The sequence below is a fragment of the Colias croceus genome, chromosome 12, assembly GCF_905220415.1.
Source record: "Colias croceus chromosome 12, ilColCroc2.1".
Classification (NCBI taxonomy): domain Eukaryota; kingdom Metazoa; phylum Arthropoda; class Insecta; order Lepidoptera; family Pieridae; genus Colias; species Colias croceus.
Window position 1 is genome coordinate 10,837,864 of NC_059548.1, and position 16,940 is coordinate 10,854,803.

Genomic DNA, 16,940 nt, shown 5'->3' on the forward strand with positions numbered 1-16,940 from the left:
CTATAATATTGTTTGTTGATTAGAATATAATTTTATGAAAACTTATTACAGGAGTTTCCAATACGGCTATTCGTCAAGTCCAAGCTGTCCAAGTCAATTTTATAATGTGTGTATCTGTTAATACTTTAAAATAAACTTTATAGGCATAGGTCGTCCGATGAAGGGGTACGCCACTGCCAGCACTAGCAGGCAGAAATGATAACTCAGGGGGTGGGGTCAATTCTTTAATGATAAAATCTTCAAGTGGTGGATTTAGTGGTCGTCTTTACACACAAAGTCACAATACAATACTATATAAGAATACACACATAGTCACTGTAGAATAAAGTCAACAATACAACTATAGGAGAAAATATATTAACTTAATTCAAGATTAGTAATCAAATACAATTGACGACAGTTTATCTTTGCGCGGGAAACGACAGATAGGCGAAGTATCGCGCTCGCGGCTTATCCTCGACTACCTATAACGGCTGAACGTGTAGCAGACGCGCCGGCCGTTACAGAGGGGCGCGGGAGGTGAGGCGAACCATATTGGAAAGCGTCCGCGACTAACAATAACGGCTACACGTGCGGGAGATGCGCCGGCCGTTACAGAGGGGCGCGGGAGGTGAGGCGAACCTTATTGGCAAGCGTCCGCGAGAGGCCCTTGTGGTTAAGACGCGGGCGGCTACAGGACTACGGTTTACTATATACTCCCCCTCTAGTTCAGGTGTACGCCCTCGTTCCTGGACTAGCTGCTCTTTTACCTTCTTCGGTCGTCCGCGTTTCTTGACGGGGTTAACAGGTTCCGGCGGAGTATCATCGTTACTAATGAACGGGGTTAAATCTTGAACATGGTATTTCCCTATAATCTCGTGAGGCAGCTCCATACGCGCAATGTTGTACGTCGTAGGGCTTATCTTCTTGGTGATGACGTAAGGACCATCGCGTCTCGGCATGAATTTTGCAGTGAGTGCCTTTGAACCTTTGCTCAAGAGGTGCGATTTTAGTAGCACCTTATCACCCACCTTGTATTCCATCCGCCGACGCGCCTGGTCGGCGTATTCTTTCGCCTTGTCCTGTTGCTTCTCGACTCGTTCTCTGATCGCCGACAACGAGCTGAGGAATCGTCGTAAGTAGGGTGTTATTTGTGGAACAAAGTTATCTTTGTCCAGTATGGCACGTTGGTCATGCGTTGCTTCCGAAGGTGATCGCAGCTCTCTTCCGAATGTCAGGTACGCCGGTGTTGTTCCTGTTGTACGGCACACGGCACTATTTAGAGCAAATCTGATCACCGGCAAGTTCTTGGGCCAGGTACTATGGTCTCCTTCAACCAATCGTGCTAACTGTGCCTTAAGGTCGCGGTTTTTCCTTTCTGCTGGGTTGGCTTCTGGGTGGTATAGTGGCACCAAGTTCTGTGTCACACCCAAGACTGACATACATTGACGCATGACTGCCGAAATGAACTGAACTCCGTTGTCGGATATGATCCGACGAGGCAACCCAAACCGCATGAAGAATTCTTCGATGAGGACACGTGCGCAGGCTTCAGCTGTAGCATCCTTAAGCGCGTATAGCTCTACCCATCTTGTGGCCGTGTCTTCAACGAGCAATATCCACCGTTCCCCTTCCTCTCCTTCCGGTAATGGGCCGAATAGATCTATGGCCAACACCTCGTTACGTTGATTCATGACGGGCGTCTGGAGGAGGCCTGGAGGCTTGTTATTGGTGGCCTTGTATCGTTGGCATTGAACGCAGGCTTTCACGTAGTCGGCTATTATCCTGCGCATTCCTGTGAAGAAGTATAGCTGTGATACTTTCTTGTAAGTATTGTCAATACCAGGATGCCCTGCTACTGCAGAGTCATGACATTGCTTCAAGATGTCTTGCTGTTGACCAGCTGGAACTACGAGTTGTGGTGATTCACTGTCCGAGTCGGGGTTATACCGGTACAGCACTCCTTGATCCATCATATATCCCCGCTCTGTCCATCGCTGGGCTGCGACTTCCTCGGTGGCTTCGAGCTCCTTGACAATCTTCTCCAGTTCTGGATCTGCCAGCTGTTCTTGTCTCAACACATCCGGTTTCTTCACAGGTACGTCTATTATTACAGTGCAAATGCCGCATTGATCGCGGGTTTCTCCTGTGCAGATCGGCCTACTTAATGTGTCGGCCACAACATTTGCTTTACCTGGAGTATACTGGAATTGTATATCAAACGACTGGAGTTTGAGAGCCCACCGCACTAATCGACCGGTTGGTGATTTTAGGGTCAGCAGCCAGCGGAGTGGTTGGTGATCACTTCCAATAATAACGGGTTGCCCATCGAGGTATGATCTGAAACGTTCGACTGCCCATACCACCGCTAGAGCTTCACGCTCGGTGGTAGAGTAGTTTCGTTCCGCTGAGGTAAGGAGTCGACTCGCGTCTTTCCTCTTTTAACTCCCCCTGAAGTAAAACAGCTCCTAAAGCGTAATTACTGGCATCCGTTCGTAATATAAAAGGCCGACTAAAATCAGCTTGGGTCAAAATTGGGGCTGAAGTCAGCAACCGCTTGAGCTCATTGAACGCTTGTAATTGAGCTTCACCCCAAGTCCATGGTTGGTTCTTTCGTGTCAAACGCGTTAACGGTTCAGCCACTTGGGAAAAGTTAGGAATAAATTTCCTAAACCACGAACACGTTTGAAGGAAGGTTCTCATGTGCTTGAGATAGGCCGGCTCCTTCATTTCGAGTACCGCGCTTACTTTATCATTGTCGATGGAGACGCCTTCCTGTGTGATTATGTGTCCAAGGTACTTTACTCTCTCCCTTGCAAAAACACACTTCTCCCTATTTACATGGAGGTTATATTCAGTCAAGCGCTCGAAAACTGCCTCAAGGTCTTTGAGGTGCTGTTGGAATCCACTTGAGATTATCAGGAGGTCATCTAAATAGGCTAACAGGACTACATCCTTTAATGATGCGCAGGAGCGGAGGCGGTCGATCAGCCGCTGGAATGTGGCCGGCGCGTTCTTGAGGCCGAAAGGCATGCGCTTAAAGCGATATATGCCAAGCGGAGATATGAAGGCTGTCTTATCCCTGTCTTCTATCTGGACGCTCACTTGCCAGTACCCAGATCTGAGGTCCAGCGTGCTCATGAAGCAGTTCCTTTTTGTTGATTGCAGGAGCTCATCAATTAGTGGCATAGGGTACGTGTCCGATTTGGTAACAGCGTTCAGGCGCCTGTAATCTACACAGAACCTGACGCCCCCACGAGCCTTAGGTATCATCAACGCTGGAGCGCACCATGCGGACTCGCACTCTTCAATTATATCTTCCTGCAGCATTTTCTCAATTTCTTTTTTCATCACCTCTTTCTTCGCGGGATTCAAACGGTATGGGGGCACTGCTATCGGTGGGTGTTCACCTGTATCTATACGGTGCTCCGCGAAAGGCGTAGGAGCTCCCCCTAGACGGAAAATGTGCGCGTGCTTAACGAGGATCTGGGCGAGTTCGTCTCGTTCTGCCGACTCCAGCTGAGTACCCTCGTCATCCCGGAGAACATCTGTAGAGGCACAAGTAGTGCCACGCGAAGTTGGTTCAAAAAATAGCGTATGTTTAACGCGATGATCGTTGTCAAAATACCATAATTCCTTGGAGAAATTAATAACGACACCCATAGCCCTAAGGAAATCTATACCGAGTAACGTCTCGTTGTCGCCGGACTCGGGGAAAATAAGAAATGGTATTGTGATGATAACGTGTTCCAACCGCACCTGCAACGTGGTAGTGAGAACGTTCATTTCGCGTGCGTGGCCATCGGCGAGTTTAATTTTCCTCGTCGAGGGCGTGAGCGGGTGGCCTTTGCGTAGAAGGAGAGCATATAGTGTGTGACCGGCAATACAGTGTTTCGCGGCAGTATCAATTAAAGCTGTACCATTTACTCCTAAAATCTCGATTTTGAAAATGGGACGTAAGTCGCGACGCTTGACGGGCCTGTCGCCGACGCTACATGCCAACAAATCGTCATCGTTCCTAATACGCACATAATTATCATCATAACAATATATTAAATTCACATCATCAGTAAAGTTACTGTTTTTTTACATCCGTTGATTTTTGCGAAAAATCTGACTTATTACAGGTTTTATAGTTTGAAAAATTTATACAATTACATTCAAAATCCGACTTAATACACTTTTGAATTGTACCGTTACATGTTTGCTTACCCTTAGTGTCATTTTGAGAAAAAACAACATTTTCGGTGGTAACAAGATTTTGTGAAAAATCAGACTTATGACCTTTTACTTGAGGGCAGGTTGTTACAATATCATCGATTTTATAGTTTGAAAATTTAATACAATTACATGCAAAATCCGACTTAATACACTTTTGCATTGTACTGTTACATGTACGCTTGCCCTTAACGTCGTGCATTGAACACGGAACGTTGTGTGATAAATCTGAGTTACTGCACTTTCCTTCGGGACACATGTGCGAAATCTTTACGTCATTGCCTTTGTGACAACGAATTTGTTCACAATTATTATTACATACAAAGTTAAACTTGTTACATTTTTCCCGTGTACAGGTATGAATTACGTCATCGATTTTGTGACTACGAAAATTATAACAATTTTGTACAAAATCGGTATCGGACTTTTTAAATTTCGGTATAGCTCCGTTACAAGGTGTAGGTACATTTTCAACATTATTAGCATAACAGGCACACTTGTCGTTAACGTTACATACAACATCTGTACTTTGTGTACACTTTTGGTTATTATGAGAACAGATCAGATGTGAGTTGTGATTATGATTGTTGTATGTATCGTTCGTGAACAAAATGTCCGAATGACAGAACTTATTTTCATAAGGAATACCGGTCAGCTTTTCACGATTACAGTAGTCATTGTTCACTGTACCAAACGAACTATTTTGAAAATCACGATCACGCACGGGTAATTCGAGACTATAGAACTTTTCCGATTTATTTACGTAATTTACGGCACTTTCACTCGCGTTATAAGAGTTATTATTATGACTGTAAGACTCACCTCTGTCCTCTAACTTACGACACTGTTCACGTCGGTGACCGTAGCGCTTGCAGTAGGTACAGTAGGGACGTGCATGACCCGAGCCGGAGGCCGAGGTCGTCGGAGGAGCCCGAGGTGTCGCGTTCACGCCAGGCGCTCCGCGCGCTTGCGGCTGCGGCGGCGCGGGCGCGTGCAGGGCTGCGGTGGCGCGGTGCGGCGGCGGCGAACAAGAGGCCGCAGGCCGCGCGCGCATCGCGGGCGCGCCTCGTGCCTGCGGTCCGGCGGCAGCGGAGGGGGCCGGAGCGGCGCGGAAAGTACTCGCGCCGGCGGACGGCGATGGCCTCGCTGTTGATGCTCGTCGTACCTCTTCTCCCATGGAGTCTTCAATATTTCTAGCGTGTTTTAGTAACTCGGCGAATGTCGTAAACTCCTCTCTGCGGAGTCGTTTTCTTATACGAATGTTTAACAGGCCGTATATCATATCTAGTTTCACTTTTTCCGTTAAGTCACTCGGTGGCAACCTTGCCAACAAGGCGCGAGCTTTCGCCACGAACACATCTGTATTTTCTTTCCCTTGTTCGTTTTCGAACAAGTCGCGGTATATTCTGTGGGGCGGCCGTCGGTCGCCGTAAGCGCTTCTTAAGTTAAATACGACCTCGTCCCAAGTAGATATTTGATTCTTAATGCCCTGCCACCAGGTGGCCGCATCATACGTCAACAACATTGACATCCCTTTAATTGCGTTGGTATCAGCCACGTTGGCGCACTCTTTGTAGCTTTCCACTGCGTCTATGAATCCTTCTATCGATTCGTTCGGTGCGCCGCTAAATACCGCCTTGCACCGCGCAAAATTACCATTTTCGGCCATTGGCGCGGGAGTCGAGGTCATTGCGCGGTTCCCAATAACACTATCCAGGATTTCTTTAATTGCTTTTGTTTGTGTTCTCTGTAAACCCTCCAGGAGCATGGACACACTCTCTTGCGAGAATGTCGCGTCAGCGCAGTGAGGGGCGGGGGGGGGGGGGGGGTTGGGGAATGCGTGTTGCATCATCCCCCTCGTCGCCATGCTGGTACTCCTGTTGTTGTTGATGCGCGTCTTCTCTGTTTCCCTGTCTGGTACGCGTCATTATTATTAGCACAACACGAATCGTTTAACCACTAAACACACACATATAAAACACACTGTTGGGACGCCAGATATAGGCATAGGTCGTCCGATGAAGGGGTACGCCACTGCCAGCACTAGCAGGCAGAAATGATAACTCAGGGGGTGGGGTCAATTCTTTAATGATAAAATCTTCAAGTGGTGGATTTAGTGGTCGTCTTTACACACAAAGTCACAATACAATACTATATAAGAATACACACATAGTCACTGTAGAATAAAGTCAACAATACAACTATAGGAGAAAATATATTAACTTAATTCAAGATTAGTAATCAAATACAATTGACGACAGTTTATCTTTGCGCGGGAAACGACAGATAGGCGAAGTATCGCGCTCGCGGCTTATCCTCGACTACCTATAACGGCTGAACGTGTAGCAGACGCGCCGGCCGTTACAGAGGGGCGCGGGAGGTGAGGCGAACCATATTGGAAAGCGTCCGCGACTAACAATAACGGCTACACGTGCGGGAGATGCGCCGGCCGTTACAGAGGGGCGCGGGAGGTGAGGCGAACCTTATTGGCAAGCGTCCGCGAGAGGCCCTTGTGGTTAAGACGCGGGCGGCTACAGGACTACGGTTTACTATAACTTTATTTTATTTTATAAAAAATTATAAGCAGTTTTGATCTACATTATAATTATATCGATATTTTCACATGGCATACTGGTAATGAATATACAAATATAGGTATGTGTAAATAATAGTATGTATTACCTGTATAAAAGTAATATGTATGTATAATTGTATATTTATGTACCTACATCATATTAAGTGGATATCTCATTATTAAGTACAGTATTGTCCACTTATGTACATAATGTGACTAATGATATTGAGGACAAAATAAAAAATAAGCAGTATCAAGATCGTTCAGTCCATTTTCCCCAGGGTTGCACACTCAAAATTTTGATTTCCCTAATTGCCATCAGATTCTGGTTTACCTATACCTGCCACGACTTAAACTGGTGAAGCTAACACCGTCCCATTTTAATTTAAAGTTTTATCGTTTCAAATTACTTTTTATTAATAAAATGTTGTAAGAAATGAAAAGTTGACACTTGAATGCATTGACATTTAGTAATATAAAATAAAGTATAGATGTCATTTGTTTGTAAATGTCTTAAAAAGATAAAATCACAGTACTTACGGCTTACCCGAAGGAACACGTCCTGCGTCCACGCTACCCCGCAGCAACTGACGTATAACCGGTATAACGTATTTTATCTCTTTTTTGCACAGTTACTCACACTAACGTAAAAGTATACGATGCTCACTAAGGATGCTCAAGTAATACATTCGTGTATAATTTTGCCTACCTATAGCTAGAATAGTCCGAAACGTTTAGATTTCGAATTACTTACAAATTTATTTTACTTTAGACTATAGGTCGGTAATAACTTCAGATTTTCGATGGGTCGTTGATAACTTGATAGCTTCGTTTACCTTAAGTTATATTAATAACTAGCTTTCCGCCCGCGGCTTCGCCTGCGTTTTCAAAGAAAAACCCGCATAGTTCCCGTTCCCGTGGGATTTCCGGGATAAAAACTATCCTGTGTTAATCCAAGTTACCCTCTATATGTGTGCTAAATTTCATTGTAATCGGTTCAATAGTTTTTACGTGAAAGAGTAACAAACATCCACACATCCATACATCCATACTTACAAACTTTCGCCTTTATAATAGGGAACTATATTTTCTATCACCAAAATTTATATTTGTCATCAAGTTGTATCACCTAATAAATAGATCTATCACCACGAAATATTTTCGTTCTGAGATAAACAAAAATTGTTCCCAGGTATGAATTATCAAATAAATGTTAATATGTGTGTAAAATAAGAGATCGATAACCAATAAAATTATATTGCATTACATGAATATAAACTTCGTTCTTATAATAACAGTTTTGTTACTTAAATAATAGCTCTGTGCTCAGAATGGTAGATCTGTCACCAAATAAATCGATTATCGATCCCTGACCGCGGCTCCTTTTTATGTGAAAACATATTATTGGATTAGCCTTGGATTAGCCATACGCTTAAAGCTGGCTGATTATTCAGTGATTATTGTTTTTTAACAATAAATATTGATTATTTTAACTTTAATTAGGTAAGTGTTTTATCTACAAATTATTATGCTAGCCATAAGCCAGCTATTAAACCAGAGCTGATTATTCAGTGGTTATTATTTTTAAGGATAAATATTGATTATTTTAACTTTAATTGTTTTCTAGTAACATAAAATGAATTATTGGTGATCTCTTTAAATTAGTTTGCTTAAATACTTATTAGGGACACACCTATTATAATACATACAAAAACATTTATTTGGTACTAGACCTTATATCTCAGGATTTTAGGTGATTTATTGTGGAACTGATTTTGCATTGTTTGGTGACTACATTTTGGTGACAGATCTACTATTTTGAGGACAAACCCTATTATTTAAGAAACACAAAACTAATTAAATTGGTGATAGCTTAAATGATACCCTTTATAATATTATTAGATATTAGAAGGTTTGTGAAGAGACGGAAAACTATTGTAGTGGAAGATTAATTATATTTATCTCATTTATTTTTAACTTTACTCTAGAATATTAAACTTAATTTTTTGAAAATTTGAAATTTGAATGATGTGCATTTGCAAGCCTCATAAGCGGAGCGTTATTCTTAATATTTTTTTATTTTTTTTTCACAAAATACACAAGATACCGTCTACATAATATTTGCAAGGGACTTAGGACTAGTGTACATAAAATTGTATAAGTGTCCAGGCCTATTTATTCTGACCATACAAATATCTTAATATTTAAGAACATTAGGTCCAGCCATTACTAGGTCTTACAAGGAGAGGACATAGGAAAGCACTCAGGCAGTCTGACCGTGAGGAGAGGTCGTGACGCGATGTAACCGTTACTTTGACCGTAACCGTGTATTGTATAACCATTACGAAATACAATGCAAAAGAAGTAATCAACTTTAATATAGTACCTATTCAATATGCATTCATTTATATCATATTTCATTTGACACTAATTATTCGTGAATCTAGACTTCTTTCAAATGCTCGATGTACACATTTTTACATTTTAATCATGTAAATTTAACATAAAATAAAGCACAATTGATCTGAAAAGTTTGTGTAGATAAGAACTATGATTACAAATCATAGCCAGTGTCGGATTATGTGTGACACCCCGGGCGAAAATATTGTGGCGCCCACTTGAGGTGTTCTGAAGGTTTGTACCAGGAGAGGCAAGAGACTCCAACTTCAGACCTTGGCGCCCCCCAGAATTTGTCGCCCTGGGCCATCGCCCCCTCTCGCCCCCCACCCCCCTAACACCGGCACTGATCATAGCAGAAAGGTTCTGGGTTCGACCTATACCTACCAAATTAAAAAGGTTAGATAATTTCCTATTCCTTCAAGTCTCATAATATTATGTATTACCTACAATAAATAAGAATTATTGTTTATTACTTAGGTTTATTAAATCTCGTTCATTAAATTGAATAACAAATATAAAATTCAATGCGCCACAAATAACAATAATACAGTCAGTTTATGGGGGTTTCTTTAGTTAACTGCCGCACGTATTATAGGTTTTTTGTGGGAGGGGAGGGGGGAGGAGGAGGGGGGGACCCTCCCCCCAAACGGGGAAAGTTAGGAAACCAATAGTTTTGGAGAAAAATCAATTTTCCTATTCTAACCTCAAAATGTATGGAATTGGTGTAAAATCATTTTAACTAAGCATTAGACGATAATAACAAAAAATTTACGATACATAAATAAAATACAAACAAGTTGTGTAAACCTACGTAGTTTTTTTATTTGAGTGGGAATCGCCCTAAAGTCGCTTCTGGTGGCAGTTCAAGAGTTAACCTAACACGCTCGTCGCTTCGTTCCTCGCTACCTATTTGGATATTAAAAATAAAAGTTTAATAGTTTTTTAACCTACGTAGATTTATTTTTTGTTTGAGTGGGAATCGCCCTAAAGTCGCTTCTGGCACTCGCCGGCCGCTGCCGCGGCACGCTCGCTTCGCTCGCTCGGCTCGTGCGGCAGTTCAAGAGTTAACCTAACACGCTCGTCGCTTCGCTCCTCGCTACCTATTTGGATATTAAAAATAAAAGTTTAATAGTTTTTTAGCCTACTTACGTAGATTTTTTTTTTTGTTTGAGTGGGAATGGCCCTAAAGTCGCTTTTGGCACTCGCCGGCCGCTGCGTACAGTGAAATGGAACGTCTTGGTCCGCTTTTTTTGCACAACAAAACGGATAAATGCGCTTTTTTCGCACAAAAAATTATTAACTTTAAAAATTAATAACTAAAAAACTACAAGTTTCCTAACGATAATATTTTGGAATTACAATCTTACATTACCTAGCTAACTAACAATATAAATATTTCCAACAAATTCGTGCGGCAGTTAACTAAAGCCAACCCAGTTTATGTCATTCTTGAGTCAGATTGACTATATTCATCTCGATTTTCTTATAGAAACCAGTAACAGTGAATTAATAATTCATTTTATAATTTTATATAGGTAATCATTCTATATCTCAAAAATGTTTCAAAGTAATGTTAATAAATAAAAAAAAAGCATACCGGCCGAATTGATAACCTCCTTTTTTTGAATTTAAAATTTTCTGAATTTACACAAATAGGTACTTAAAGGATTTACTTAAACATAAGTAATAAAATGAAATAACGTTGTAGACTGTAGTTAAATTTTCATTACTGTTCTCTCACTTTAACAAAAATATATGTAAGTACTTACAATGTTTTACCATATTATGATTGCAACTTACAATTAATTAATAACTATAAAAAAGTACAAAACTAGACAAAAGACAATCTGCGTTTTAACCAAAGAGGATAATATATATAACCACTACGTTGTTTTAACTTTGCTTTGAAAATTAACGTTCGAATGTCTATTTGAAATTTTAGTCAAGTGCGTTCCGTTTAGGAACGTCATAGATAAAATAATATAGGTACAGATAACAAAAGCGTAATCCCACATACTATATCAAATCAAATAAAATAATTTATTTGCAATCAAACATGGTTACAACACAAAAAATAACTTACATAATATTATAACTATATGTGGTACATTTTGTTGTGATATTTTGAACATAATATAGGTAGATCTATAAACAGATTCTTGTGTTTTAAATTTGCGACAAAAAGTAAATCACGTTCTAAAACTCGTCATAATCGGTATCTAGGTACATAGATTTTGAACATGGAACATACACTTTTAGATTTACAATAAAAATTATTATACTTATTTTAAAAAGATATAGATATTATTGTCGTATCTGTTTATAAAAGCCCTTAAATAAAACTGTCGTTTATGATTAGCTCTCAACTAGTTTTCCTTCCACCCACGTTGTATTTTATTGTTTTTAATTAGGTAGGTAGCCACGAATGGGTTTTTTATTTATCCACTCTAGGATACATTTTAATTAAAGGTAATTGTAATTTTCATGATAGTGGGCCACCTAAGGCGATGAAATGTTTAGTACTGAGTCGTAATTTTATTGTCTTTTAGCCTGTGGGGTCTAAAATATGAAGGAAAATGTACCAAGCTTCTTAATATTTTACAGTAATTTTATAAAATGGCAGTTCCATTTTAGAAAAGAAAATTAATTCTAACATTGTTAGTTAAACGTCACAGAAAATAAAAACAATTTTAAAGAATAAAAGTTACATATAAATCGTGTATTTTTAATACTTAATATTAATAATATTAAAAATACTTACTCACTGTAGAATGTACAAAACTGCAGGAAAAGTAACTTGTACTAAAATAAACCCATACACTAAGCCAAGTCGCTAAGGGGCAAGGCCGACATCTCATTGAAATTTCTAATTAATTCGCAGATGCAAAACAAATGATTCAACTTTATAAATAAACATGGGTATATTATTGCAATAGCCCTTGGGTTTCCTGTGCTTTAATACTTGGACGTTAGAAATAACAATAAAAATACATTATATTTAACGCAAAAACTTACCTGCGAGCTGCGTGATAACAGCGTTAATATACGGCGCCAAAGATTTGCATTTTTTATTTCGTGGTTTTTAAAAAGAAATCTACTTTCGATAATAGACCGTGGAAAACATTGAGATATATAATACGTATGGAGACGACACCGCTGCATATGCCGCAGCGCCGATCTTGGCGCACAGATTTTGTTCGTCGTGTCTCCTCTATACGTAGTAATAAGCTCAATGGTGGAAAATAAATAACTTTTCGTTTATATTGCGATTTGTGACATTTTTTTTGTTAATATTAGGCTACTATATTGCCTTAAAAATAAAGTAAAATTTTTTTATTGGCAAAATTAAACCAACACAATTGTTGAATGCCAATAGCCAAAAAAAAAATAATAAAAAAAAAACATTAGAAGTCCTATGCTGGCATTAATTTTTTCATCCATTCTATGAAATGGTCCAGAGTTTATTTTTTTATTTATTTTCCACTTTTCCCTTTAGATCTGAATTCTGACATAATGATAATAAGTAATAACTTTAATAAGTGACGGTGTTATCACTGGTATCTATAGCTACCTTGTTGAGTTGTTGAAGACACGTTCCGATAACTGCACTAGCCTTTGAACTGATATTTTTTTTAATTAGAAATTTAGAACCTATTTAGTAAAACTTTGTACACTTTATTTTAACTTGAATAAAAGGTATCTAGGTATCTAGGTATCTGAGTAAAATTACCTTCTAATTTAGTAAATTTATAACTATTGCTAAATTTTATTTCATTTTCCATAATGACAATGAAAAATTATCAAAAACCATATGAGTAATTTTTGCTGATTATGGGATAGGTAGTAACTAAATGCCAAATATATAAACAAATCTATTTTTATTCGAGTTACGTCCGTATTACACTGTTTGTATTTTTGCACAAATAGACATTGAATTACAGCTGTGATGAGATCACGTACTGGTTTTAAGTAATTTAATAAGTAAACCATAAGATTAGAATTACAATTATTAAATAATATATACCTAGGTAGGTATTATTGGCTGTGATAAAGTTTAAGTAAAAACGACAGTAATAAATATCATCATAAAAGTCGTCTAATAATAATTCAACGAACTAAATTCAATGATAGTTGAAATGAATAACACACTAATATAGGTTTGTATTGTGTAGCGTGAAGCGTCACCTTCTTGGAACGAAGCTGAAGCTATCTTGAGGCTGCGAGGGATCGGGAGGAGGGAGTGATCCTGGAGGCCATTCGTCTGCGCCCGCACAGCCTGCGGCCTGCGCCAGCGGCAGCCTCCGCCGGTCAGACGTCAGTCAGCACTCAGCAGTCTGCACTCGACCACCGCACGCGACGTACGTCCTGTACCGCCCCAACCCCGAGTGACCCCTCGAACGAACGATACCGCGATTAACAAAAACTAAAACCGCTTTGCAATAACACATGTGAGCTTCAATAACTTATTTTAATTTAGTGAACGGACTGTGAATTTTGAAACGAAAAATTTAAATGTTAACGAATTAGCGGCCAACTCAGGTGAGTCACTTATTGTTATTAAAAATTTTATATTTGCTATTCTGTTACCGAATGTAAGAAGGTTATTGTACTTTTATTTAATGCACAGTTATATGGTAATTAATATGTAGTTTATGTTACCGACTACTAAAAAAATTTGTAACAAACGAAATATTTAAAATATTAGTCATTTTAAAGTGATTGGTGACTAATGATGTCACTTAGTTTGATGTTTTGGCTAAACGATCTTGCTATTGAATATTGATGTATGTCTCAAGGTGAGAATTATTTACAATATATGCTGTTGGTTTACAAATATTGCCTATTATTGCACTATTGTACTAGAGGTCTAGACCATTAAATATGTCGCGTATGCTTCCAAGAATTCTTATATTGATCCTGTGCAAAAAATGTTAAAACGGTCGTGGAATGCCGTAGTTCTACATGTCATTGTTTATCATATTAAATTAGGTACTTACAAAATTGCAGGTATATTTAGCTCTGTGTCTTATGTTTTCATATTGGGAATATAGGTAAGTACCTATTTTAATTAGGGTCATTGCGCCTGTTCGCGTCCACATGCCTATTCGCGTCCATTTTGCGGATATCTTTTAGAAAATTCACGAAAATAAGTATACTTTAATTAATATTGAACTAAGAAAAATTTCCGATAATACCTCAATGTATAAGAGACATGCACACATATTCAAAAAAAGCCTACGCACCGCCTATCCTATTTAAAAAATATATTTAATTTTGGCTTTTATACGAGAGAGCTAAAACGCGCGGGATTTTGAGAAAAAAATAGTGCGCAGCGTCGCGTTCGACGGTAAGTATCTTCTTGTTAAATGTGAATTTTTGAATATGTAACTGTTTCTTTACTTTGCTAACAAAACATGGAATAGTATGGATTATAAATCAGCTTATATCTTTTACAATTAATAGCTAAAATAAGGTGGACGCGAATTACTACACCGAATTTGTACAACTTCCATTTTGCGTCCACGGTGGGCGCAAACTATACCTATAGTGCATAACAATAGAACATATTGCGTCCACATTGTTTTTCATTACGTAGCAATGAATTGTTTGTTAAAATATGTATTTAAAATAGATTGTAAATTTTTGACTAAGACTACAAGTTGATGATTTAAATTTTCATTCAAATTAGCAAATTTTTATGATATTTTTTCATTTTTAAATGAGTATTCTATAAGAATGAGACTTGTATCTTTGAGAATGAGAGTCAATAAGACAGTGGTTAAGAAAATAATGGTATAAACAAAAAAGAAATTTAATGGAAATTAAATAATAGGGTAGGTACTCTTAATAGAATTGATTATTATTTATTTACATAACGTAGGTAACTTTGTTTTTTGCTAATTTTTAGTCCTAATAATAATGAGAAGATAAATATAAATAAGTTTTTCCAGTTTCCTTACAGTGAATGTTGATTTTAGGGTTCCGAACCTCAAAAGGAAAAACCGGAATCCTTGTAGGATCACTTTGATATCCGTCCGTCTGTATGTCCGTCTGCCGGTCTGTCTTTCTGTCTTTTTCTCAGTAACGCGTGGAGGTATAAAGCTGAAATTTATATTGAATACTCAAGTCTACGGTCCCTTGAAGCAGTGAAAAAATCAAACTTATAAGCCAAATTAATCAAAAGATACAGCCAGTTTATGCTGCAAATTTTCGCAAATTTCGACATTCGCAAGGGAATCAAAACCTACCTACACCTTACGTGAACACAGAAACTTGAAGTTTGGTACGAAGCAACGTCTTATATCACAAATAAGGGAAACATTGAAAAAATAATCATTTGCAGTTAAAACATATGAAAAAAAAAACAGGTTAATACGGAACCCAGGGTGAGCGAGTATCACTCACTTTTGACCGGTTTTTATTAAATAACTATATTCGTAAATAAATAATTTATTAAAATCTAATTTTTATTTGCATTTCTCTGATAAGAAATCACCCAATACACTCTTAATTCCTTTTCTAAGCTGGTGGACGCGAACTGGTCCACGGGTGGACGCAAACTGGAATTTTTGGACGCGAACTGGGTAAAACGCCTAATTCTGCTATTTGTCTAGATAAATAAAAACCACATGATATTTTCAACACAATCGAAAGTAAATCTTAAAATAGACTATGTAATGAACACGTTACATAAATTTTGCGTTGAAATTTGTTCTGGAACATTTTTATTTTCTCCTTCAAACTTTCCAACTGCACTAAGTGGACGCGAACAGGCGCAATTACCCTAAATAGGTAGGTAAGTATTAGGATAAAAAATTCGAACAATAGATTTGAAATTGGAACGTCAGATGGTAAGATGTAAAAATTAAGTTTTTTTTTATCTCATTGCGGTTTCCTTTTTTTATAATTTAAGGAGGAAGGTAGGTACCTACTTGAGGGAAACCTTAGGGCTTAGAGTGAAACAAATACAAAACTGCATAGAATAAAATAATATAATTTTTATAAGGTAAGTAGGTATAATTTAAATAGGTCAGTAAACTTTAACAGTATAAATTATAATCAAGCTGCCTGCGGTTTCAGCTTGAATTCAGAACTCATGAGCAATTAATGTTAATTGATATAAATTAGTTGCTTAGGTATTTATGTTTTTGTCCACAAGTTTTATTTTGCGAGTAACTACCTAACTATTATACTCATAGGTAGCTTATCCATATGAAGCCTTTAAAATATCCCACTTTTATATCCATTTAGTACTTACCTTTAAACTTTAAAGGTACTAAGTACTAACTACTAAATGGGTATGACAGCTTCTAGGACTCTAGGTTCTATTTCCGTAGGAAACGAATACAAAAACCTCATCTAAAGATTCGCGAAAACACACAAAACATCTTATTGCGTCTGCCCCATACCCCACAAAAGAGGGACAATGTTTGCCAGGAAGTTCCAAATGTCATTGTTTGTAAATTTTGTACCCAGTGCAGTGAATTCCGACCTAAGAACGGTCGTTGTAAGAACCGAACGTCATCGATTAGGTAATTACCTAAAACTACCTACGGTCTAGTTGATGCTCTGTCTTTCTTCGAATTTTTACATATTTTTTTTTGTGTGTGAGCTTTTTATGAAATTATGTTTAAAGTTATAGTGACCTCGCCATAGAGAAAACGTACCTACTTACATTATCTGCAGACATAAAGAATAATAATAGACCAATAATTGAAAAATAATAAATATTTTTCGACTTAAACTTTTTGGTCGACAACCCTATCGA

At 38.3% G+C, this 16,940-nt stretch overlaps 2 protein-coding genes across 2 annotated transcripts in view; one reads left to right on the forward strand and one right to left on the reverse strand.

Annotated features, from left to right (window-relative positions):
• Positions 1 to 211: 211 nt before the first annotated feature.
• Positions 212 to 5,938, reverse strand: LOC123696256. The gene is made up of 3 exons (XM_045642326.1): positions 5,020 to 5,938; positions 3,357 to 4,061; positions 212 to 1,693 (listed from the first exon to the last, which is right to left on the reverse strand). Exons 1-3 carry the CDS (start codon positions 5,885 to 5,887, stop codon positions 552 to 554), a joined length of 2,715 nt encoding a protein of 904 aa, XP_045498282.1. The 5' UTR covers positions 5,888 to 5,938; the 3' UTR covers positions 212 to 551.
• Positions 5,939 to 13,505: 7,567 nt separating this feature from the next.
• The window catches only part of LOC123696127 (titin), a 73,044-nt gene continuing 69,609 nt past the window's right edge, over positions 13,506 to 16,940 (forward strand). Inside the window, exon 1 of the mRNA XM_045642159.1 lies at positions 13,506 to 13,711. The gene's annotated coding sequence lies outside the window, so the exon portion shown is untranslated. The remainder of the gene's footprint in view (positions 13,712 to 16,940) is intronic.